Source organism: Hylobates moloch, unplaced genomic scaffold (assembly GCF_009828535.3).
Source record: "Hylobates moloch isolate HMO894 unplaced genomic scaffold, HMol_V3 SCAFFOLD_20, whole genome shotgun sequence".
NCBI lineage: Eukaryota > Metazoa > Chordata > Mammalia > Primates > Hylobatidae > Hylobates > Hylobates moloch.
The window spans coordinates 51,422,043-51,449,827 of record NW_026652295.1 but is presented as its reverse complement, the minus strand read 5'-3'; the positions used below and the strand labels follow the sequence as shown (position 1 = coordinate 51,449,827).

At 39.2% G+C, this 27,785-nt stretch overlaps 1 protein-coding gene across 3 annotated transcripts in view; it reads right to left on the bottom strand.

The window, feature by feature from the left end:
• Positions 1 to 27,785, bottom strand: part of LRRC1 (leucine rich repeat containing 1) — a 128,841-nt gene that overhangs the window by 65,561 nt on the left and 35,495 nt on the right. For all 3 annotated transcript variants that reach the window (XR_004245691.2, XR_004245692.2, XM_032140741.2), the window contains exon 2: positions 16,039 to 16,156. Coding sequence is in view for 1 of the 3 variants with exons in the window: in XM_032140741.2 (XP_031996632.1) it covers positions 16,039 to 16,156 (118 nt within the window). In the remaining 2 variants the exon portion in view is untranslated. The remainder of the gene's footprint in view (positions 1 to 16,038; positions 16,157 to 27,785) is intronic.

The window sequence follows — 27,785 nt, the reverse complement described above, 5'->3', positions numbered from 1 at the left end:
CGCTGATCAAACACGTACACATTATGAGCAGAGTGTTATGAAATTCCTCCATTAATTATATCATTGTTAGCTGTCCAAGACACATACCACCAGCATAATTGCTCACATCCCTTAGAACTGGCAGATCCAGCAGGAAACAGTGATTGCTGCTGTTTCCTCAAGGTAATTGTGGATATGTTTCAAGCCTTCCTCTGATCTTTCAAAAAGAGTCAAGGGAAAAAGCATAAAACAACAAGCAATGTGTGCTGTGAACCACTTTTGACACTGTCTTTGGTGTCACAGATGATCTCCCAAATGCCAGATCAAATGGAAACTTTTCAGTGCACGTTTATTGACTGCTCTGCCCCATTTTGCACCGCAGCCCTTCTGAATGTGCTGCCCTGCCTTAAGTTCCACTATAAAAGCTCTCGAGAATTTCTTTGTTTCCCTGCCTGTTGCTTCCCAGTCTCTTACTCAAGTTTCTTTTCACCAGTCCTTCAACAATGGTGTTTCCCAAGGTTCTGCCTTTCTATAGGTTATGCCTGGGCAGTTTCATCCATGACAACACTTCATCCATTAATCTGCACACTAGCTCCAGCCCATGCAATCAGTCACCTCCATAAGGTTTAATGTGATGACCTCTGCTCTGTCGTTCTGTTGCTTGGCTCCCCCACTACCAGTCCCCATTGCTGACCAGTCTTCCTGCTGTTCCTTCTCAGAATCTTTTAAGGGCCCCTCTTCCTCTGCTTTCCCTTGAGCAGGGATATTCTGCAAGCTCATCTGCCTTTCCAATTCCATATCCTCTTCCTGACTGACTTCATTCATACCTGTGGCTTGAACTATCACTGACAGATGGATGACTCTCAAACCTGTATCTCCTACTAAACTTTCTCCCCTGAGCCTCAGAACTTTATATTCATCTGCCTACTGAACAGCTCCATCTAGATACCCCAACGGCATCTCACCCTCCACATGTCCACAGATAAACTCATCTTTTCCCCTCACACCTGATCATTTCTTCAGCCTCTCCCATCTTACCTGTGGTGGGAAGTGGGAACTTATCCAGACCCAAAACCTCTCCCTCCCGCTCCAGCAAGCTACCGGCTAGTTGTCCTCATGCCTGGTCCAAGATCTTCTCTTCTACTGATACTCTCTCAAGGCCCTCCACCCCTGACACAGATGCCTGGCCTCCCACATCCAGGCTGTCCTTAATCGACTTCATGCTCCCTGCTAGGGCCAGGGTGATACGTGAGCCACTCTCCTGCCTGAAACCCTTTCATGATTCCCCACAGCTTTCAAGAAAATATTCCTTAGCAAACACGCAGGCCTTTTGTGATCTTGCTGTCATCTCCCTCTCTAGCTTCATCTCTTTCCATTGGCTCCAGTAATTTCTTGCATTTCCCCAAATTCATCATGCTGTTTCAAACCTTCAGACACACATTCATGCTATTTCATCTGCCCAGAAATGACCTTCTCATACTTATTTGTCTCTATCTGCATCTTGCCACTCAGAGCCTAAGTGTCATGTTTCCCAGGAAGTCTTTTTTTTTTTTTTTTTTGAGACGGAGTCTCGCTGTGTTGCCCAGGCTGGAGTGCAGTGGCGCAATCTCGGCTCACTGCAAGCTCCGCCTCCCGGGTTCATGCCATTCTCCTGCCTCAGCCTCTCCGAGTAGCTGGGACTACAGGCACCCGCCACCAGGCCCAGCTAATTTTTTGTATTTTTAGTAGAGACGGGGTTTCACCGTGGTCTCGATCTCCTGACCTCGTGATCAGGCCCGCCTCAGCCTCCCAAAGTGCTGGGATTACAAGCGTGAGCCACCGCACCCGGCCCCAGGGAGTCTTTTTGATACTGCTTACTTCCCCCAAAATGATGGAGCATGCCCCACAACCTCCCAGCTCCTTCAGGCACACCTCTGAGACAGGACTTTCCACACTGTCCTGTGTCATCAAGGATGGACTTGGTCCTTCCACCCTTCTGGCCTAAATCCCTCAAGAGGCACTGCTAAACTGATTTATCTCTAGCTTCTAGCACAGAACCCAAATTCATGGCACTGGTTAAATGTTCATGAAAGAATAAAACTCATTCTAAAAGTTCGTTCCTGCCCCTACGTCCCTTATCACAATGAAGCATACACTGTTGCCAAGACTTTCACTACTGCTTGCTGTGCTATTCATAATGAAACATGTGGCCTTTATTTAGAACGTTTCTTTGAGTTTATCTCTTTCAATTTGGATCCGTAAGGAAGGACAGAACAGTTGCCAGCACAGCAAAGAAGGGTTTTGGAGATAAGAATAAACTCAACTGGCAGTGAAAAAGGGCTCCAGAAGACCAAAGCATCTGCTCAGAAGATGCCAATGAGCTGCAAAAAGGAGACCTCTTTACCATGCTCCAGTTGGTCAAAACTGAAGGCTGACTAGTTTGAGACAAGACCCAAAGGCAGGGCCCTGATCAGGAGGAAGAGCAGAAGGAATTTATCTTCTCCAACGACATAATGCATGGCTCCTGAATAGAGCAAGGACCTAAAAGGGGGCTGGGGTGGGGTGAGGAAAGACTTCTTAAACCAAAGGTGCTCCCTGTGATTGTGATAAAGCACGTTTCCATGGCATTTGACTCCACTTATGGCTAATGTCAAATGGGCACATGTCCTTGCCATGCTGTGGCCCATCAGTTCCTACCCAGGTAAACAGGCACACCACAATACAGGCAGCATATTCAATGTAAGATGAGGAAGCAGGAAATTCCAAAGACTCCCTCAGGTCCCCGAGGTGCTTGCTGCTGTGCCAACTTCATTTCGGCCTCTGCAGAGAGACCTCAGTCCTCCTCAGCCTCTCTGGTGTTACTTAGGTTTCCCCACTGGCTCTGGGCTGCCTTTTGTGTTGGGCCTGTGTTGAGTTACTGGCACTCAACCTCCCAGTTTTGCCTCATTTGCTCAGACCCACTTGTTCATCTTAACCCAGCACTCATTCATTCACTCGCTGAATGGAAGGCTTGTTCTTTAACATTTAGTAAAACAAAGATTAAATACTTCAAGACATCAACTGTTAATGTTCATGGTATAATACTTTCACTAAGAACCTCTACAAGCAGAGTGTTTTGTTACATAAATACAGGCCTGATTGCTTCAGAGTATCTTTTAAAAGCTGCACATTTGTTTGGCCTGCCTCTGCCCACATTCTTTCTCTCTGTACCTACATGGCCCTGGGGGTACCTGCCTCCCTGACTTATTTCAACACAGGAAGCCCAAATCAAGTAAAGACTTCGAAACTGCTTACTCATCTCTTTCTTCACTCTGTCTGACTTTTAACTTATCACAACCTTCTGGAAATCCCCGTCTTGTCGATTATCTGCTATACACCAACCTTACCTTTGAAACCTAATAGCTTCCTGTTGATGTTCATGTTATAGAAAAGGCAAAAGTTATTGATTAATCTGCCTTTTTAAAAAACTTGTGCTTAAGTGCAAACAATGGCATGACAAATGCTTACAACCTATGCTAAGTGAATAAAAAGCAAGATAGGAATATCTATTTGTTAAATGATCCCAATTTTATAAAACAGAAAAGAGAAAAAGATAAATAAAATGCACAAAAATGTTAATGATTATTTCTGGGTAGTGGGATATAAATGTTTTTATACTGGGGAGACAGAATTATGATTTTAGAGTTCAACAAACTTGAGACCAAATACCAATTCTACTACTCATGAGTCACACGATCAACATTTCTAACCTGAGACTCAGTTTCGTCACCTGTAGAAAGGAGATGGCAAGCTTAGTTCTTGGAGACAGTTTGAAGATTAAATGAGATAATATAATACATATGAAGTACTTAGCCTCATACCTGGTACACAGTAAGCACCCAATAAATACGCTGATGAGAAGGATTCACACAGTTCTCTTTGCTGTTCAACAATGTTTCTTTATATTTCACTATTAATTCTCAACAAGAAACATGTACTTTAAAGAACATAAACCAGAAAATAAATGATCCTAATAACTGATTTCTCTACCCTTCTTGGAGTGCTCTTCTTAGTCTTCTCAGGGATAGGTCAAATTTAACTCACTTCATTGATACCAAGTTAAAACTTGCTGAATTAACGCTACTCTGTATTGCAAAGAAGAACTTCAAAGAGGGAAGCTTATTGGCTGCTTGAAGCAGAGCCTTGTGCAGTACACCACCAGTGACACAAAACTTGGTGGCTAACCAGGTCAGAGTTAGCCAGTTGCCAGGTCAGTCAGTTTGCCCAGAGAAGATATGACTATGGAAAGGTGCCACACTAAGAAAATTTCCTTGTGACTGAGTGACCAATGTGAAAGCTAATGGAACTAGGTACTGATGTCATCACGTTAGCGTATCACCTCTCCTCAGCACGCATATCAGAAAATGAGATGCCCCATCACAGTGCTTAGTGAATATCCACACCCTGAGAAAGGATTGCGGGATGATTTTCATCATCAGTAATCAGAGATGGACAAAGTCATCTCCATAGAAGAGAGCTACACTTGCTTCCAAGGGACCTGGGACACTCAAGTTATTAAATCTCTTTACTTTTCCTTCAAAGGTAAAACCCATACATTCCTAGTATTTGTCTTTCCTGATTATCACTACACTTCTGGCAACGCTTCAACCTTTTGCCAAGACAGCACAACAGTTACCTCAGAAATGTTATGTCAGATCTTTCTGAGAAAGTTCTTCTACTTTTTCTGGGATGATACCCCATTTCTAGCCATAAAAGATTTACACACTGGGCACGGTGGCTCACGCCTGTAATCCCAGCACTTTGGGAGGCCGAAGCAGGTGGATAACCTGAGGTCAGGAGTACAAGCCCAGCCTGGTCAACATGGCGAAACCCCATCTCTACTAAATATACAAAACTTAGCTGGGCGTGGTGGTGAGCGCCTGTAATCCCAGTTATTTGGGAGGCTGAGGCAGGAGAATCACTTGAACCTGGGAGGCAGAGGTTGTAGTGAGCCGAGATCACACCATTGTGCTCCAGCCTGGGCAACAGAGCGAAACTTCGTCTCCAAAAAAAAAAAAAAATTATGAACCAGCTGTTATTTATGTAACACCACCTGAATGTTGGTATTCCCCAAATTCACCTGTTCAAAACTAATGCCCAATATGATACTACTAAAAGGTACAGCCTTTGGGAAGTAAGTCAGGAGGACTCTGCCCTCATGAATGGGATTAGTGCCTTTATAAAAGACACTCAACTAGAGGAAGATGGAACAATAAAAAGAAAATAGAGGGGGGTAGTACGAGCTCCCCTGCCCTTTCCACAATGTGAGGACATGGCAACAAGGCACCATCTTTGATGCAGAGAACAAGTATTCATGAGATGCTGAATCTGCCAGCACCTGGATCTTGGACTCCCCAGCCTCCAGAACTGTGAGCAATACATTTCTCTTGTTTATAAATTATCCACCTAAGGCATTTTGTAATAGCAGCCCAAACAGACAAAGATACCACCTCTTAGGGTGGGCCATTTCTACAGGTGGTTGAACTTATTCACTAGTAGTTTTATGGGGTTTTTTTGCAAGTTTAAATGTCTTAGGATCACTTTTTCCAGTTTTTATCTCCAAATTCAGAGGGTAACTAGTCTATACACTGTCCATCCTTTCTCTCAAAATAGAATAAAACTATCAGCTCTGCCTTTCTTATCTTCAATAAACTCCAAAAACAATGAAAAGCACCTCTCCTCCGGGGTTCCTTATTTCAGGTCCATCACCAACTAGGAGTATGATTTGGGGCACATGACAACTTCTTTAAGCCTCAGTTTCTTCATCAGCCATCCCTGAGATGCTAATAGCCACACCTCACAGAATTAGTGTGTGGATTAAATGACACATGTGGTGAAGCAGGACAATGGCTGGCATATGGTGCACAGTATCTAGAAGTCATCTTGCGCCAAAACCTCACCTGTATCACTCTATCCCTCATGCCTGCTTGTGTCCTCACACCCACCCTGTATTCTTACTTGGACAGTCCTCTCACAGTCTTAGTTCAGACTTTCATGATCCAAAATGAAAGAGGATAGAATTACAGCACCTATACGAAGTGTTCATTCTATGCAAGGCACTATTCTAAGTTGTTTATGTTAATTTTTCTAACAAAAAGCATACTTCTAATTTAGTGGAGGTATTTACATGCACAGCCTCTTTTAAGAGTCAAAAACACCTCTATACAGTAGGTGCTATTAAAATCATTTTACAGATGAATAAACTGAGGCAGAGAGAGATTAAGCAATTTGTCCAAGGTAGTGATCCCTGGACTCACACACTTAAAACGACGACATATTGCCTAAAGCAAAGTACTTCAAGGATTCCTCAAACACAAACCTCTAGTTTCTAAAACATATTTTTTAAGAATGTAGTTTTTAAAACTTCAAATAAAAAAGCTGCAAACACTTGCATAGGTTTTATGCTCATTATTAACTTATCAGTGGCCATGAATCATGTTAACTTATGTTTAGGTTTATGCATTTATGTGCAGTTTTGGGAAGGCAGGCTACCCTGTCCTCTTTGGACAGGCATCTCGAGCATCTGAGTTTCCTATAAACATGTTACTCACTAGGAAGTTGTGAAAGTGCAATGAGATTGTGTGAGTATGTGTGTGTGTGCGTGTGTGTGTGTCTGTGGTGTCTATGTTTACTAGGTGTGATGGTTACTTTTATGTGTTAATTTCACTGCACCACAGGATGCCAAATTAAAACAGTATTTATTTCTAGGTGTATCTGTGAGGGTGTTCCTGGATGAGATAAGCATTTGAATTGGTAGACTCAATAAAGTAGACTGCCCTCCCCACTGTAGTGGGCATCATCCAATCTGCTCAGGACCTGAATGGAACAGATGATGGAAGGAGAAGGAATTTGCCCCTTTTTGCTTCATGCTTGCCTGTTTGAGCTAGAACATCATCTTCTCCTGCCTTTCTATTGGAATTTGCACCCCTGGCTTCCCTGGTTCTCAGGCCTTCAGACTCAGACTGGAATTACACCACTGGCTTTCCTGCAGAGGAGAAATCCTGGAATTTCTCAGTCCCCATAACTATATGAATTAATTCCTAATAAATCTGTCTCAGAGAGAGATTTATTAGGAATAGATTCATATATACATATGATATAGATATATAGATATATATATTTTCACATATGTGTGTGTGTCCTATTAGTTCTGTTTCCCTGGAGACATCTAATAAACTAGGCTTGAGTGTGATCAGTGGCATAAAACCACACAATTCCAGCACTGATTTAAGTGCCAGGTGTAGCAGATGATCCACATCAATGGTCATATTTCTTCTCCTCTTCTAGCTAACTGAATTTCCCAGCTCCATTCAATTAAGTCAGGGGCATAAAATTGGCCATAGAATGTTGATAGAAACGATGTACACTACCTTGTTGGCATAGTTCGTAAAAATTTCCTAGATGCAACTCTCCGTTTTCTTCCCCTCCCATAAAGACTTTGTGGCCACTAGTTGAATAAAGATGTGACATCACAAGAAGAAAGAAGCCTGGATCCCCGAAAGACTGTATGGCGCACAGCCTCTTACCACTTACTTCCCCAAGGTAATAAGCACACACACTCTAAATTGTAAACTGAACAGCAATAAAATTCCTCACCGTGTTAAGCCACTGAGATTTTTAAATCAATAGTCTATGCTAATGCACAGAGCTTAACATTTCACCTAGCAAAGCAAACCCTTTGCAACACAGTATCAGCTATATAATAAAAAGAGAAAGAATCCCATGACAATTCATATAGCTTTGTTATTATTATGCACTGAGTTTTAGTTACTGTGTTCTTTGATTTTTTGATGAACCTTAAAATTTTCAGTGAATAGTTCACAGAGAAGCACTAAGATATTTGCATTTTTAATGATATTGTTGACTCCATAAAGCTACAACAAACATTTGAAATAAATTTCTAACAAACAACAATGACAAACCAACTGAGAAATCCACTCATTGACTCCCTCTAAATTTGCTACCAAAGTATAAGAACTGTTACACTGCTTGCTACCAACATCTAACCAAAAAATGTCTTTTTCTTCTTTCATGTCTTTTTCACACCAGTTGCTACTGATCCTAGTTACTGACACTTTTCCGAACATAATGAGCACTTCATTTATACCACAATATAAGTCATTATATTTGTCTGTTGTGCCTGTAGAGTTATTTATTTCCTTAAGGGTTAGAACAATTTAGCATAGAGCCTTACATTTAGTAAGTACTCAACAAATACTACTTGAAGTAAAAAAAAAAAATCTTATTATGAGCTACAGTTGTTAACTGTAAGCATTTTTTAAAGTGCCAGAGTTTTAGGCTTTTTCAAACTGAAAAGAACACAGAATCGTTTTTCTTTTTTTTAAACAGGGACTTGCTCTATCACCCAGTCTGGAGTACAGTGGCATAATCATAGCTCATTGTAAACTCAAGCTCCTGGCCTCAAGTGATCCTCTCAAATTGGCCTCCCAAGTAGCTGGGACAACAGTCAACACACCACTATGTTTTTAAGAATCATTTTTATTATTCACTTTGAGCCGACACCTTAGTTAGATTAAGGACTTATTCAACACTTATAAAGCTAATTTAAAAATCATACCATTTCTATATTTAATCCTCAAATTGCAGTTCTTAGTACTGCTTTTTATTCCCTCTTTCCCTCTTGGCTCAAGTCCCTTTCCAAGATTTGTCTTTTCTAGTTCAGTAAGAGGAGAGCACTGTTTGCAGTGGTGCGAGCACGTTGGTGTCACCATCCTGACAAAAAGATGCCATCCAACCTTCAGCTGCCTGGAGCCTCAGCACCATTTGGCTCAGCCAGATTCACATGACAAGATGGGTGGCCTCAAAATCAAAATGATGCAAGCACTGTGGCTGGAAACCATCAACCTGATACCTACAGAAACTGCCTAATCAAAAAGTGAGCAGAAACTGTCATCCCATATGTTAGGGCTTTGTTTTATTTCAGGAGAAACCACTGCAATTATTTTTCCTTCCATAACTTAGCCTGTTCGGTTAAATCCACCATTGTTTTAGAAAAGTCAAGATCTAACACAGAGCGTAGCATGTACGGATAAAGTGAACGAATGAGCTAGGGAGGGATGGAGTAGGAAGATAAGGAGCTATTTAAAATAGACAAAACATTTAGAGAACCTGTAACTGAATAAAGAACTTGTTGACTTAAAAAACATATTCAAAGGCATTGTTCTCAAACTCAGATCTATCACAAACCTGCTAATTAAAAAAAAAAAAAAAAAAGCGTAGGCCAGGTGCAGTGGCTTACGCCTGTAATCTCAGCACTTTGGGAGGCAGAGGTGGGCGGATCACCTGAGGTGGGGAGTTCAAGACCAACCTGACCAACATGAAGAAACCCCATCTCTACTAAAAACACAAAATTAGCCGGGCTTGGTGGCGTACGCCTGTAATCTCAGCTGCTCGGGAGACTGAGGCAGGAGAATCACTTGAACACAGGAGGCAGAGGTTGCCGTGAGCCAAGATGGCGCCATTGCACTCCAGCCTGAGCAACAAGAGCGAAACTCTGTCTTGGGAAAAAAAAAAAAAAAAAGAGTAAAAGAAAAAGGTTACGTAAGCCTACAACTTATGCATCAGTCATAGCTTTTCTGATTACAGAATATTAACAATATTAACAGAATAAAGAGGAACAGTACTTTACTCTTCCATATATATGTTCTGACAAAGCAAGTGGAAGGAAGACCACTTGACCCTCTGAAAGCAGACCGAAAAGACCCTTCCAGATGGGAGCAGAAAAGGACTATGGAATGGTTAGAAGAAAACGGGTAAAAAGGGTAAAATATACTCATCAGAAGAGACATATGTGTAAAGTTTATCCCAACTTTTTCAACGTTTGAAATGGAAACCATATCTTCATGTTTAAACAATGCTCGCTGAAATTTGCAGAATGGAAAGGTGATTAGAAAACATCACAGAAGCCTGATTCCTTTTCACCCCTACTTTAAAGGTAATTATAATCTGAAATTAAAATGTGTGTAGAAGGCAATTTATTTTTCTACATTAACTCTTCTTCCTAACAAAAGAGAAGGTAAAAGTTAAGGCAGAGAGGAGGCTCACAATGGGAAAGCGGATGTACTTGCAAAGCAAGAATGCAAGCTTTGGGCTCAACACTGTCCAGCCAGCACAACCTAAGGTACAGTGAGCATAGAGGCGTGCTCCCTTTGCTGGATGTCTCCTGTGACATTTTAACAATGACAGTGACAACAAAACTCTCCTACTGCAATGTATGAAGTCCAGCCACTGGGGCAGTTAGCTAAAGAAAGTGCTAAATTTGGGCCCAAATTAGGCTGCAAGAAAGGAGAGAACGATGGCTTAATTGTGGCAAGTCTGAAGTCCACATGGGTAAAAACTTGCTTCTACCACACTTCTGGTGTGTGTGTATACAGTTATTACAAGCAAACAAAAAAGGTTAACTGTTCATAACTAAGTAGGAGGACTTGTAGGCACGCTAGAGTTACCACTTGCCAGCACGAGCTCTTTTCAGGGCATAAACAGAAGCACCACGATTTGATGCTATCATTTCAGCAGGCTTCCAGATTGGTTTTAGATTTTATGAAACAAATCCATAGCTATAGACCAAACATTGATCAGCATCTCGTGGTTGGACAGAGGACAACTAACCCAGTCACGCACTCAAAGTCCAGCCTCTAGAAGAGGCTTTAGATGAGACAATGGCCCTACTGGTAGGCAGTCCACTGAGTCTGCACTGCTGTCCTGATGCTAGTGATGATTGTACTAAAACTATCTTACCTTTAAGTTCTTGTTAACTCGAGTTGACGAAATAATTAGTGAAGCTATGCAGTCTCTGGACATGTTTTTTTCTATCTGCAGTTCTATTTGCCCCATAAGAGAAATAGATTCATGACCTCTTTGGCACATTATGCTAATACTGACAAGTGTTTCCTTAACTTCAGCCATCTCTATTTCACCTTCACAATTTTTGCCATCCTGGTGTAGCCCCTGCATTCTTTATCATTTGCCTCATTCTTTTAAACTGACTTTTAAAATTTGGATGAGATTTTTAAAGGAAGAAAATTGTTTTAAATCACTAACATGAATTCAAAGCTATTATCACCACTAGATACAAAAGATAAATGTAACAAATACAATATAATGTTATCAAATTTTACAGATGCAATCCAAAAGGAATAAAATTGAAAATAAAAGGATAACTTTCTCACTATGACTCAAAATTTAAAATTGCTGTTTTGCAGTACCAGTTAAAATCATCTCTAGCAGTGCTGGTAGTATATGCCTTACACTTTGGGGAAAACTGAACTAAATGGATAATGATATAGTACTGTGATGTAAGTCAAATTACAGCATAGACTATAAAATTCAAATTACTAACCCTTGAGGCAGGAATCACGAAGCATTAAGAAAGTCTGCCCTAGATTCTTGAATAGCAAGATCCTACTATGCGATAATACCACTTCTCACACAATCAGAGGTCATTTTCCTCAAGCAGCTAATAATCAGTGAGCAGAGAACGCAGATACAAGGTCCAAGCATTGAAGAATATGCATTTCACCACAGAAAACTGCTGCAGAACTTAATTCTAAGTCTGTACACTTTTTGTAGACAAAATGTTACCAGCAAATTCAGATATCTAGTTCATATACTCCAATCATCCTTTAATCTATGTTCAGGGGAAACACCTAGTTTTTTTTCTCATATATATTGTAGACATTTGCCTGTTAAAAAAAAAACCCACCAAGTTAAGACATGAGAAGTGTGTCACTTTCCTCGACTCTTACTGGGCTCATACGGGGAGCAGGGTCTTGTCCCACTCCACAAAACAAGGCCCAGCGGCATTGGAAGGGGCCTGCCCAAAGTCGACCGCGTGCTGACAGCACAGCCAGGGCTCCGAGCCAGGGTCCTCTCTGCTGAGCACATCTAGTCATTCTGGGGAAGAGACCATATGCACTGTGCTCATCCCAAGGCTCTCTACTTGTCCTTCAGAAAAAAAAAAAAAAATCCTTGCAGCTTAGATAATCCATAAGCACTGCCCTCTTTTTCCCTAAACTCATGCTTCTCTTTTCCAACACGGCACACAATTCCCTTGACTCTGCGCCTGAAATGTCAGAAAACAAAGCCACAAAAGTCAGTGTTTGAAGATCTTGGCAGTTCTTGGCCCAGAAAGTGAGGCTGTAAAAACTTCTCTCTTCGTTTACAAATGTCTTTAAAGAGAAATGCAAAACCTGGCTTTCTCTTCACTTGAGCAAGGAAACATCCGGAAAGGTCTAGTTTTGCTTTTAGAATCAAAGCAAACTTGAGCTAAAGACAGCTCTAGCATCTTACCCTTTAACCAGGAATGGCTGGAAGATCTCCTACCTTCCACATGGGAAGGTGCAGGGGTGCCTGAGGGGAGTGAATGTGGGCTCCTAACCACACCAAGCTGCTGAAGGAAAGTTAGCAGCAAGCCTGCAGGTGGTGATGTCTAAGATCCTTCTCCTTGGTGTGGCTGGGGACCAGCAGGGTTGGCATCCCCTGGGAGCTTCTTAGCAATGCAGAATCTCCAGACCCACCCTGGACCTACTGCATCAGAATCTTCATTTTAACAAAAGTCTCAGGTAATTCCTTGCACATTCAAGTATGATCAGCATTAATCCAATGGACTTTCTCCTCCATGGTCAAAGCAATGCAAAATCAAGAACTAAGGAAGGTCCTATAATGACTGGCCAGCCCTGGTTATAACACTGCTACAAACCACTGACGCTGGGCAGGGACCCAAAGGAACAACCTCTGATCAGAAAGTGGGCACTGCCAGCTGGGGCAACAGAAGACCAAAGGCCCACACAGGCCTCCAGGCCAGCTGAAAACTCTCACAAATGCCTGCACCTGTACAAAGTCAGGTTCTCACATTGCCTCTCCAACTGCAGGATTTGTGACTTTTATTTGCCTCCTCGGTTGCCTAGGGTATTCAGATTAACATAATTTTATCTGTCCAAAAAATGAGAGGAAGCATACTGAGATCTGCTTGACCAAGAAATGGCCTAAGACCCCTATACCTGTTGGTTACAGTAAATAGTGACCTTGTTCTTCTGCTCTGTCATCTGCACAGATTCATTCTTTCTTTTGTTTGTTTGAGACGGAGTCTTGCTCTGTCGCCTAGGCTGGAGTGCAATAGCGTCATCTTGCCTCACTGCAACCTCCACCTCCCGGGTTCAAGCGATTCTCTTGCTCCAGCCTCCTGAGTAGCTGGGATTACAGGCGCATGACACCAAGCCTGGTTAATTTTTGTATTTTTAGTAGAGTCGGGGTTTCACCATGTTGGTCAGGCTGGTCTCGAACTCCTGACCTTGTGATCCCCCCGCCTTGGCCTCCCAAAGTGCTGGGATTACAGGCGTGAGCCACCGCACCCAGCCCAGGTTCATTCTTTCTTTTAATAACCTCCAGGAAAGCCCTGAACCTTCCATGCTGTCTTCCCCTCTACCCCCACATCCACCACACACATAATGCTACTGAGCCAGAGCCAGGCCCTGCCACGAAGGGAAGGGAATGCTTAACTCCCTCTCGGCATTTCTGAGAGAGCTGGATAAGAAGGTGAACGTTCTGCAGGATCCCTCACAAAACTCCAACACTTGCAGAAGGAAAGGGTGAAACTGAGGGGGGTGTGGGGGAAGCAGGGTAGGTGTCCCAAGGGGCAGAAACATTTTTGTGTCCTGATACTGTCTTCAGTGAAAGCCTAGTTTCTTTTATCAACATGCTGGAAGGTAAAAGCGGACACATGGGAAGATGCATGGAGCCCTTCTTTCTAGCTACAAATGTTTGAAAAGAGCTGATGTGGGAACTGGTAAAACTGCAGCTGACTAGTGCTGACTTCCCACGGAGCATCCCATTAGAGTTAATTACAGGACTGGGAACTTTTGAACCGTATGGTTTCCTTCCTCCCAAATAGAGCCAAAACTTTTCGTCTTTCTTAAGTATTTCTGTTTATTTCTAATCCCCATTTCAAAATTGCAATGTATTTCTTCAGATTTTGTGACTTCCGTGACCATTTTACAAAGTCACTGCTTCGTTGCAGAGTTAATAGCTAGTCATTCTTTATAACTTAGATAACTGCTAAGACAAGAGAATCATTTCAATCACATATGGGAAAGTATTATACAGGCTAGTTTCTGAGGCAATTCTGGCCTGGCCAGACCCCAGATGCCCACCCCATCCCATACTCCAGTGTAAGCGAAGCTGCTCATCAACAACTTCTGTGCTGAGCGGCAGGGCCATGCTTTGTACTGGTTGCCATCCACCTCCCAGGGCAGCCAACCTTTAGGGTGGCTGGTAACCTGACCTATACCCTATGTCTTATGATTGGCATAAAAAGATAAGTTGGGTCAACCACTCTTCACTGAGAAATCCTTCACTGGCAAACAAATGCTGCAGCAGGGGCAAAAGCCAAACTGTACGTAAAGACAAGTCACAAAAAGAGGCCACCACAAGCCAGTTCCAACAGAGCAGTTCAGTGAGGAGCGAAGAACAGAGAACCCACAAACAGAAGTGGACACACTGGAAAAGAGAGGCCATGAAACCCCCAAGATAGTGTCAAATGCAAGCTTGGTGCCACTGCTTTTGGTGTATGTTAATTCCACCCCGCCTTCCTTACAATCAAATCCACTTTACCTAAGTAGATCTGGGTTCCCTGCAACCAAATAAGCCACTCTAGAACAAGACACCCTCCCAAAAAAAAGTTTTGTTTTACTTTTTCTAGTACCTTCAAAGTAAGAAATAATTTCCATGCAAAATAAAAGTATGTCATGATCACATGGCTAAGCCAGAAGACAGTTTCTAATTTATGGAATGTAATAGATAACAACAATTTAAAACCTATGAGAAGTTGGCGGAAAGGAGGAATCATTTTCTCTTCACCATATTTCCAACCAAGTACTGATTACCATTGCTGTATTATAACAATGATCCACAGAAGAATTATACGTCTGGGACCTGGGGTTTTTGTCAAAAATATCAGACTGAAATATACAGACCAAAAGATAATCCATTCAGAAGAAACCTATAGATTTTTGTAGGAAAACAGAAGCAAAACACAAAACAAATCAGGTATGTAATAGGAGAGAAATAAAGGAATTATCTTTTTAATAAATAATTCACACCTTGTTCGAGACTATCCTGAGGAAATTACACCAGGGTCCTTACAAGAACTGAATTCCATCACTAGATAGGACCACTGGGAGTTGCTACTTTAATTTAATAAATCAAATATGCTATAACAAGAAGCAGTATCAGCCCATTTCGGAAGCTCTCTAAGGGGTATAAAACTGAGGGTTAAACCAAGGTACCCATTTAAAAATGAAAGGCATCTGAGTATCCCATTGGGGTATCTATTAGGATGCCCTATTCAAATGTTCAATAAAAATGAATCAAGAGTGGGATCTGAAAATCAAAATAAACTCACAAATATACCACACAAATTGAAGTGGGAAAAACCACCAGCAGCCTAATTAGAAACAAATTAAGACAGAAGATGCCTGAACGCAAGCAGGTCTGTTCACTACAGGGAGAGCATACCAAGCAACTGAGACATAGCCAAGAGAAACCAACCCTTCCCCAGGGCAGGTTTCCCTGGCCACAGCAGCACCCAAGCACTGGACAAAAACCATGCCACCAGTCCTCAATATCATGTTCAGCAAAATAAGTGGACAAGGTTAAATGATTGACCAGCCCACTCTCTAACTCTAGGAATCAGATTGAACTTATTTGGAGAAAGCTGTCTCCTAAAACTGTGTTATGAAATTTTTTTTTGGAAAATGCCTATAAGTTAACTGACCTATTCAAAAATGGCATTAATTTCACCTCAAGAATCATATAGTTTTCCCACAACTATCAGGGAAAGCACCTCCAGTAATATTTATCTAGCTATATTTGGGACATGGATGAAGCTGGAAACCACCATTCTCAGCGAACTATCACAAGGACAAAAAACCAAACACCGCATGTTCTCACTCATAGCTATATTTACTAAAAACACCCCCAGCATCTGAAGAGACAAATAGGCAACCCAAGTGGAATCTTTCTTACCATTTCGAGACACATCTAGTTCCACCAGCTGCATGAAGTTTGCTATTTCGGGAGGGAGCCGCTGAATTTCATTATCACTAAGTCCAAGCTTTCGTAATTTGACTAGCTGGAAAAATTGCTGAAAGACAAAAGAGTTTAACATAGATTTCACATATGTTTGTATCATAAACTTTTGGGCTACTATGAAATGTAAAACAATGTCTTTTAAAAACTAATGAAGATTGTAGCAACATCAATTTCCTAACTTTGATGGCAGTACTGTAGTTGTGAAGATGTTACCATTGGGAAAAACTGGGTATAAGGAACCTCTCAGTACTATTTTTGAACTTCCTATCAATCTACAATTATTTCAAAATAAAAGGTTTTTAAAAATTAATGAGCAACTTAATGAGAACAGTCACTCCTTTAAGCTATCCAGTAGACAGAAATATCGACTTATGAAAATTGACATTAAATCTGCAATGCTAAATAGACATGTAAAAATAGACATGTAAAAATCTTTTTAAAATATTATTTAAATTTTAAAATATTTTTAAAAGACTTTTTTAAAGAAATTATTGTATATAAGAAAGAATAATAAATATCCCACAAATGTGTGCAAGCAAAAAATGTATTTTTGACCAGTCTAAAAAGTCTGCACTGGATACTTCCATCAACCATGGCAGACTGAGTATGTGCTTTTTCCCCACACTTTTTAAAAACTGTATTAAAATGACATTAAGGAATCTATATACACATGAACATAAATATAATGTGAAATAAACCCATGAAGACAAAAAATGAAAGAGTACAAAAAGCGAACTAGATATGCAACAAAATCCTTTAAGCTAGAAAACAGGGATGAATGGTAACTAACAAACCAATCGAAACAAAGCTGAAATTTAAGCCTGTGGGGTGAGTAGCCAATAAGAAACTAGGTCCAGGTACCTCTGAGGAAAGGAGAACTGATTGAAAATTTATATAAAGAACAGTTAAACTGCCATATTCTCTTCTCTACCCTGCAGAGCCAGGCAGGAGCCTGGAAATTTCCTCTCCAGAAGAGGTAAGTCCTACCACAGCTAAGCACAGCTGAGGGCAGGGGGTAACACGACCATGCTAAAAACAGGGGACTGAGACAAAGCCTGGTCAGTAAGATCCCACCCTCTCCTCTCCCTGCATCCCGGCTCCTGGGAATGAGCACAGACTTGCAGACACTCATCTTCCTATAGAGAAGCTTCAGGTTATAAGCCTGACCAACACACGGAGCTTCCAAACAGGCCCACCTCACCTGATCTCCACTGCCACATGCAAGAAAGAGAATGCGCACGCGCGCGTGTGTACACACACACACACACACACACACACACACACACACACCCAGAGGAAACAAACATGATGCAGGGAGCAGAAAAAATAATTCCCCAACCAAAAAATAATTAATATCCTCAGAGAAATCACAAATGAAGCAACACAACACCATAAAAAGCATAATTAGAAGAATTAGAAATAAGCTTTCAGAAAGTGAAAAATATTGTAGCATTGATAAAAGAATCCCATAAAAGAGGTGAAAAATAAAGTTAGTAGAGTCCTCAGAAGGTGGAATAAAAAGACGAAAAGATGGGAAAGTGGGAGAAAAAAAAGAGAGGAAAACTAATGGACCAGTTCACAAGGTACTACAAAGTAATTCGTAGTTCAGAGAGAGAGATACAGGGAACTGCAGGACATGCTTTTTCTGGTTTGAGAGGGCCCACCATGCGACCAATAAAATAATGGAAAAAAAAAGTACATACCAAGGCATACTATAAGATGTTAGAACTCCAGAAATTAGATTCTAAAAGTTTCCAGACACAGGAAATAAAGGAAAAAGGTCTTAACAAAGAATTGGGTATCAGAATGGCACTGGACTCAAAAGCAACCTTGAAAGTAAGAGGGCAATAAAGCAATGCCTTCAAAATTCCAAAAAAAAAAATCATTATTCCCAACCTAAAATTACATACCCAGCCAAACCATCAATTAAGTATGATTACAGAATAAAAACATTTCAGTCACGCATGGTCTCAAAAAGTTTAGTTTCCTTGCACCTTTCTCAGGACTCCATCAAAATATGTAAGTAAACTTAAAAGAAAAACAACCTGAGATCCAGGAAACAGAGAATCAACAAAACAGAGAAAGGCAAAGGAAATTCACAGGATAAAATCATGAAGGGAATTCCAAGATGTTGCTTGAATATCAGGCCCCAAGAGCAACCCATCTACACTGCAGCAATATGACAGCTCCCAGAGGGAAGTTTTGAAAAAATAATAAAAACACACCCGAGGAATTATCTGACATGCTTGGAAGTATCAAAGGAGATTTACAACTCTTTCAGAATGTTTGGTGATAAATTAGAAATAGGCATAAAGAAAACAAAGCAAGCAAAAGGAAAGAGGGTTACTAATTCTAGGGAAAAAATAAAGTGAAAGAATATATAATCATAATATAAAATTTGATTATGAACAATACTTACAGTCATAACATTATAATATCTATATTGGTAAAACCAAAATTTATATTATGTCAATATTGAGAGAATGGTAAAGAAACTGTAAGAACTAAAGCCTCATCTTCCATAAAAAGAAATCCATAAATAACTCAAAGAGGAAAAAAAATCAAGCCACAAAAGTAAGTCACTTAGCAATATGGAGGCAAATATTCGCAGAAATAGTCAAAAGCCAGAAACTGAAGTGGGGAAGGAGGCAAGAGGCTGCTGTTTTTCATTGTCACATTAAACAGCTTATTAGATTTTTAAACTATTTGCATACATTACTCTGCTAAAAATAGAAACTGAATTTACAAATGAAGAAGTCTCTAGTAAGATTACAGGATGCTCCAAATGTTAATTTTGTAGGATGCTAACATTTAATAGACTTCATCTTTCTTTTTTTTGTTGGTAAAAAAGATTGTATATTTATATAATCATACAATTGCCTCTTGGAAAGCAATTGAGCAATACGTAAAAGAAAAAATCTTTTCAAGTCCACTGAAATACTTCTGGGTATCTGTCCTCATAACTGAAAATAATGCACAAATACATCTTTGCACTATTATGTGTAAAAATAAAAAACTAGAAAACATACATTTCAAATAAGAAAAATGACTGCATATTATTAAATAATTCAATATTATGCAACAATAAAAATAAATATTATAAAGACCACAGAACTTGAAAAAGATTTACCATGCAAATATAACTAAAAAAGAAAACAAAATTGCTGATACACTACATTAAAAAAGCATGTGTGCATGTGGACTGACAGGAAGGGAACAAAGAAGAAAAAAGCAGTTATGTTAGGTGACAAGGATAATGCATGAATGACTTTTTAATTTAAAAACCATATTTAAAAAAAAAAATGAACTATAAATCTCAGCAAATGAATGCTACCAATTAGCTATACAAGATAATGAGGAAAGTGCTCAACTAAAGGACTAATCCTTTGCATTTCTTTACTCATGCAGTTGAGATTTAATTTCTTAAGGAAAGATATTGAAATGTCTTTATACTGGCTGTACTAAAGCATCAGCCAGCACAAAAGCTATTCAATAGAGTCACATATTTGAATAATTGAGCTTATGCCAATTGTTCGGAGTCTGACAGTTTCATAATACATCAATGTGTTTACTCAAGCATGAAAAGCTCACTTTGTTTTCTAGGAAAGGCATAATAGCAAAACTACAAAACCCATCACCATTTCCATACATTCTGGGACCATTCAGAAATAAGACAAATCAGGTCAATAAGGTACTTAGATGTACAGTGAATAATAAGTTCGCTTTACATCTGTGGAAACGATAACCTACAAATCCTCACATCCAATAGAAGTCATAACAGCATGCAAATTTAAGGTTTGGTTCTGCATGTTACCAGCATCCTCCACTAGAGCCTGTCACAAATACTACTTTATTCAACTTGGGAAGTACATGCCAGATGTAAAAACAACCCCATCTGACATGATCCCAAATGAAACCAGTAATTCCTTAATCCTTCTCTCATTATCCTGATGTGATCTTAATATGGTATCCAAAGATCAACACAATGCCAAGGAAACTGTATTAAATTCTCAAATATTCAACTTCCTCAGAGAGTCAGGAAAAATAACTCACTAAGCTATAAACCCTTCTGCCTTGCCTTTGAGACCAGCCAGAGCCCATGAAAAACAATTCCTGTAGCTGTCTTGGCAGGATGCCTCAGCACAGTGCAACCATGTGACAGAACACACAGACACCATTCTTCAACTCTACCATGTTTGACTATAGCTCACTAACCCACTTAGAGAACATTCTGTACAATTATATGCAAAGGAACCCAAATTGCCTCGGGTTGTTATGCTACACCCATCTTCTTAGAGCCACCATTGCTTTTAGTAGATACGGCCTTTAATTTGGCTAAATGTTCTCCCATTCTCCATTTCTGACAAGATTCTTTTCCTTCTTTTTTGGTAGAGTGTTAGTATCTCCCTTCTGCTTTTTAGAAAGGGACAATGAAAATCTCAGTCCTAGGAGAGCTGTGTCCCCTTTTATTATCATATGGCCAAGGATCAGTCAATTGTCCCCCAGTTGCCCAAACTTCTCCTCTGTAATATAGACAAAGCATAAACCATTGTTACAGATTCACATGGAGAACAACTAGTGTAAAGAATGCTATTAATTCCTGAAAAACTATGAGACTCCTAACTATAATGACACCAAATTTACTCACAGATTTCCTTCCCAGAGACATTCTAACCTATCACATAAATCTTGACCCCTTTTCATCCTACATAATTCTCATACCATCCCTACTCCTGTCCCCATCAACCTAGACTGCCTTTTTGGTCAACCACCTGTATGTGGTTGTATGGTAAACCAACGGTTCCAACCTCAAGGTAAGATGCACAGTATACATCATTTGTCATCTGGCATTGTTCTTTTCAGTGAGACTTGCAAAAAGTGACTGTGACTTTGTTACCCAGAAATTATACTACTAGGTATAGATCTTTAAAAAAAAACTCTCACATATATTTTTCCAGAATATATATATATAAATGCGCTTGAAAGAATTATTTATAATACCCCCAAACTGTAAAAACCCAAACACCCATAAATAGTGGATCTGATAGAGGTATTATACATTATTACAATGAAAATCTACACAGTAATGAAAATGAAAGCTTACCGTTAGTCATGACATGGATGAATCTTAGAGATAATGTTCAGTGAATAAAGCCAGGCACACAAAAATGCATACTATATTATTTCACTTACATGTTGAATAAATCACCTGAACTAATTTGTTTACAGATGCATACAGAGGCAATAAAACCCAAAAGGATAAGCAAAGAGTGATTCCTATAAAATCAGGTTAGTGGCTACCTCTAGATATAAGAGGGAGGATTATGATCAGGAAAAGCATTCAATGGAAGCAGAATAGATAATTTGATACAAGTTTTTGGAGTCATGGTAATGTTCAATTTCTGAACCTGAATGGCAGTGACAGATGTTCACTTTATAATTTGCTCTAAGCTGTAAATTTATGCTTTAAGTTCTTTTCTGTACATGTGTTTTATTTCACAATAAAAAAACTTTTTAAAGTTTTAGACTACTAACTAATCAGGAAGGAAAATACCAATTACCACCAAGGACATCCAATTATTTAATTCATCAAAGTTAATAATATTAAAGAGCAATGGGATTAGATCTAGAGGAGGAGGGAGAAGTGACCATTATAACCAAAACAACAATGATAATGATAATAATACAGCAGTTAACCTCTACTGAGGGACACTCTATGTTTGGCAGTAAGCTAAACACTTTACATGGATTACACTCTTTAATCATCTCAAGGTTGCCACAATGCTGATACCTACACATATAAGTTAGCTTTCACTGAATAACAAACCATCCCAAATTTGGTGGCTCAAAACGACATGGATTTTTATTCCTCACGTTTCTGTGAGTTGGTTAGACAGTTCCACTGCTGCTCTCATCTGGACTCATGCATCTACATTTGGCTAGCATCAGAAGGGCTAGAAGATCCACGCTGGCCTCACTCCTATGTCTAGCTGCCAGCTGTCAGCTAGAGCGCCTCTGTGCTCCACAACGCCTCTGTCCTCCTCCCTTAAGCTAGAGTGGCTTTCTTATATGAAGCTCCCAGAGAGCATTCAAAAAGGGCAACAGCAGAATCTGCAAGGACTCTTGGGGCCTAAGCTTGAAATCTGCCTGATGTTGTCCTTTCTGCCACATTCCACTGGTCAAAGCAAGTCACAAAGTCAGCCCATATTTAAGGGAGTAGAGAAATCGTCTTCATTTATAGATGGAAGGAATGGCAAAAATCACGTTAAAAAGAGGGAGAGGGTGGGAAAAAATTGGTAGATTAAATGAGGTAGAAACCTCAGATATGCCACAGAATACACATGAAAACTGGGTAGATTATGTACAAAATTCTATGGTTGATTACAGAGTAATGACTTTTCTAAAGCAAATTAGAAGAGAAAATAATACACTGAATAAACTTTGGCTAAGATTCTTTATATATGAAAAGGATATAGACAAAAAGAAAAGGCCAAGAAATATTCACAGAATAGTGAAAGAACTAGTTTGGTTAAAGCAGAGAATTCAAACAATCATATCTCACATCCAGAATTTGAGTTTGAAAGGGTTTTAGCAAACACTCATAAATAAGTATTAGTTAAATAAGCGTGAATGAGACACTTTTAGTCAGTGTGTTTGGTAGAGTGTGGAATAGGAATATCTCTGGATGAATCACTTAACTTCTCTGGTCCTCTTGTTTTCTTGTGAAAAAATAAGCATTAAATGATAAAGGGCTCTTTGTAGCTCTAAAAATTATAGAATTGCATTTCAAAATATCTTCCATGTGCCAAAAGAAAAATGAAAATCCTGTTAGCACACAATATAACATTAAGCATGAAGCTAAAATGCATAAAATTACAGAAAGTAGATTAGCAGTTGCGTAGGAAATGGAAAATGACTGCTAATGGATATGGGGTTTCTTTCGGGTGATGAAAATATTCTAAAATTGATTGCGGTAATGGTTGCACAACTGTGACTTTATTAAAAACCAGAGAATTGCGCACTTTGGGTAAATTGTATGTTATGTGAATTATATCTTAATAAATATGTCAAAAATGCACAGAATTGGTAGACATTAATGAAGAAGGAATTCCTATTAGTTAGAAAAGACTGGGCTGGGGATACACAGATACTTTTATTTATTTATTTATTTTTATTATTATTATTTTTTGAGATGGAGTCTCACTCTGTCGCCCAGGCTGGAGTGCAGTGGCACGATCCCGGCTCACTGCAACCTCCACGTCCCGGGTTCACACCATTCTCCTGCCTCAGCCTCCCAAGTAGCTGAGACTACAGGTGTCTGCCACCATTTTTTGTATGTTTAGTAGAGATGGGGTTTCACCATTTTAGCCAGGATGGTCTCAATCTCCTGACCTGATGATCTGCCTGCCTCGGCCTCCCGAAGTGCTGGTATTATAGGCACAGATACTTTTATTTAACTGAATCCCTATAACCAAGTGAGGTAGAGTTTTTTTTATCTCTAGTTAACAGATAAGGAAACTGAAGACCAGCAACTTTACTGGCTTCCCTGATACTGCACACCAGTTAATAATATTCTTTAGAAAAAATTCCCCAAACAGAGCCATGCTGGAGGATCACACAGTAGAAATCCTCAGATAACTACCTGGTAAACAAAAAACACCGGTGTGGAACTACATTCTAATCAGTTTACCAAAACTAAGTCATGCTGGAGGTGGAGGCGGGAGGGTAAGCTAGGAAAGAAATAACTACTAAAATTACCAATGCTGTCAGATTCCATCTTGATTGACAAGTTGCGAGCGGAAGAAAAGAGCATGCTAATGAAACCTACATGTGAGAGCACATAAGTGGGGTTGCTGCCAATCCAATCCAGACAGAGAGAGTAGACATGCAAGAAATCTAGACAGATAAGAATGAATCAACTTCTAGAGGATCAGGGGCGCAGAGATATAACAAACATCCAGATAAAGCCTTGGGCAATGGAAGGCTGAAAGAAACAGGGAAAGCGGAAGACAAAATTTGATACAAGTTTATAATATGATACAGCAAAAGGGCATACAAAGAAAAAAGGCTCAGCTAGGTCTAGTTTCTTAAGGCAAAGGGGGAGGTATCACAGAACAGCAGGACAGTCCTGGAGAAACTCAAAAGGATGACACTGTTCAACTGGGAATTAGAATTTTACTAATGCTGAACAATTTTCATAGACACAGAATGGAATTCTAGAGAATCACAAATGCTTAAGAATTTGAAACACTGATTCACAAAATAGTTTATATTCATGTACTAATAGGCCAGGTGATAGACAATAAATATGAAATAAGATAAAGGGTTCAATCTCTAAATAAAACTAATCATTTCTTCTATAATCTGAAGAGATATTTTTCCCTGCCCATCTATTTGCCCAGAAGACAAATACATGAAAGAGATCACAGGAGAAAAAAAAAGCCTCTCCTGCTCTAAAATATAATTTTTAATAGGTTCATGTTTCAGAGACACAAGTACCCTTTTCTTTATGCAACAAAGGAAAGAGTGCTGACTCCTTTCCTTGCATGACCAAATTTCAGAGAAGCAAATTAGTTTCCAATGAGTGTTAGCATGTGTGTGCTTGAGCATTTATAATAAAGATGCTTACATTTACTTTGTTCAAAATATTTATCTTTCTAATTTTTCTGGCCTCCCCTAATAACTTTATCCTCTCATTTGCTGGTATATTTTAATGTTTCCAAGGTGCTTTCACTAAGCTGTCACCATTAATGATCCTAAACAAAGATATAAATGCCCCAAGGTTGCCCCCCATTATTAAAATAGCTCAAGGGTGAATCACTTTGAAAACCAAGAAACCAGGCATGTTTTCTGTATTGTGCTATGATCAGAAGGGTGGATCAGACTGGTAGTGGCAACTGCAATCACTTGGAGAAAAGAAGCTTCTACTAGAGCAAAATGGATCAGGACAGCATTACTTTACTGGTAACTTGACTGAAGGGATAAGCTGTTGACATGGGAGGACCAGACTGATAGTGCACATGGAGAACTGATGAGAGCTGGACCAAGCAGAGTTGGTACCGCAGAGGGAAAGCTCAACTATGAGGAGAGAAAAAAGATATCGAACTGAAACAGTAGGGGAATGATTAAACACAGGACGGCAAATGCATACAATGAATACAATGAACCATTAACGGCCATTAAAAATCATGTTTCTGGAGAATATTTAATAATATAATAAACACTGTGTTTTAGGTTTAAGGGAAAAAAGAAACATAAAATTGTATATATGTACAGTATAAGTCCTATTTTATTAAAAAATGTAATAGAAATTTTAGGGAGAAAAACTGTTTTAAAAAGGTAAATCTGAGAAAAAAAGAACTTAGGCCAGATGACAGAGGATCATTCAACTTCTTGGTATTGATGTTTTGTACGACAGAAAATCAAAGATTCTACTCATCTAGAAAGGGTTGTTTTTCCTGCACATTTCAACCAAATGTATCATCAAGTAAAACTCGAAAAGAGGGGGATATAATCTGTTTACATACAGAAAATAAAAAGGTTCTTTCAAAAAGCAGTCAAACAGATATCCAATAAAGTTTATTAAAGTGTTTTTTATATTTTGATGTGAGATTTTCAATAAGGTTGCATTTTTCACACATTGTACTCAGGAAAGCATTACATGACTCAAATGGAATAAAATCTTGTTTAGTGGGCATTGTGCCATGGATTCAATAAAATTTATCCAAACTAATAGCAACAACAAGCACCACATACATACTATGACTACTATGTGCAAGGTTTGAAAATGGAAGAGATTTCAAGTAAGAAGTAGTCTTTATTCCTGAAGGACATCCAGGAAATGACACAGGACAGGTGGATCAATAATTAAAATACAAGGTAGAAAATGAAAATCATAATGAGGCACAAACTGCCATAAAAGGATAACAAATGGCTCTTGTCATCATAAACTGTATCTGTTATGCTTCTTCCGAGAAAAAATACAAAAGTCAATCAGGCGATTTTATGGTCAGTCACATCATACCAATAGGATCATAGATTCCTATGAGGCATCAAATGAGAATGGATTGTTCAGAGGAACTGCGTTAGGAAGATTCTTTCTGAATTTTCTCAGTAGATACACCAACCTTAAAATCAGCACTCAGAGTACCTTCTGAAGTGACAGGCCGAGCAAAGAAAAAACTCACATAGGCAACACTGATAAGTCCTGATCATGGACGACAGAATACTTTAGGATTACCTATTATCCATGACAGAATACCTTAGTTAATGCTTTTAATCTCCTTAAGTAATACGTCGATACCGCCCCTAGCCAAGGTTTGATGTTTCTGGACAGCAAGCAAGAAATGGAAGACTCAGGCATTGACATAGTACTTCAAAAATTAATCTGAGTTGACAGATTACAATCACTCAAGAATGGCCCATAACTTTCTAAGGCAACATTTAATGGCACTTTGAGTGCATACAAATTGTAAGTAATGGAGGAAAGAAAAGGACTTTATCTCTTACTCTAAGTAATGCTGAAGATGGCCTAACTGTTTTAAACCATTATCAGGAGATCTTGAAGGGTCAGGGAGGGACCTGACTAACCAGTTAATACAACTTATTGCAGCCAAGAATTCATCTCTTAACAAACTGCAAGATGGATTAAGCCCAGCAATGGTAACCATGATATTGCTATATTTATTCTGGAAAGTTTGTTTCAAGAAATGCCAAAGCACTTTTCCAAAAGGGGCAGGAGGGTATGGTCAAGCAATAGAATATCACGAACACCAAGAGAACAAATAACCCAAACATCAGATGCATACATACTGAAATCCCACAGGATTCCAAACAATTTAAATATGCAACTTGGCTTTTTGCATTTACAAAGAAGTCATGTGAACTGGATTGACTATGTAATGCCGTTTGTTCAGACTGTTAGGCCCTAACCAGATTTTAGGTATTCAGAAATATAATGATCTAATCATAACCACTGTAGAATTTAATAGTGGAGAAGGGCTTAACTTGCCTCAAAACATCTTCTAACATATTCTAAATATACATAAGCTACAACATATATTGTGGTATTTCCACAATCAAAATTTAAGATTAAAATTGTGTGATTTTATTATGTTGGTGCAAAAGTAATTATGGTTTTTGCCACTATCTTCAATGGCATTATTCAATAATAACTATATATTGCATATATATATAAAATAACTATATAATAACTATTAGTCAATAATAATGCCATTGAAGATAATGGCAAAAACCATAATTACTTTTGTACCAACATAATAAAATCACACAATTTTAATTGCAATAATGGCATTATTGAATAATGCCATTGAAGATAATGGCAAAAACCGTAATTACTTTTGCACCAACCTAACCAACCTAATTGTATGAGGGTTCCTCTCCATCCAGATAGGTTTACATTCCGAAGTGTTTACAGCTCCTGTAAGACGCAGTCTTGTACCTTGAAAATAAATCCTCTCTAACATTTAAACTTCTCACACATACTACATTCACACAGTTTCCTACTGGTTTACCAAAACAGTTAAGTAAGAAGGCAAGATGGAAAAAACTGAGAGTATATTCCCTAGCAACTCACAAACAGTTATGCAAACACAAAACAGATCTCATGCTGATCACCACATTTTGGCTCCACAAACAGAACTTAAATATTAAATTCTAAT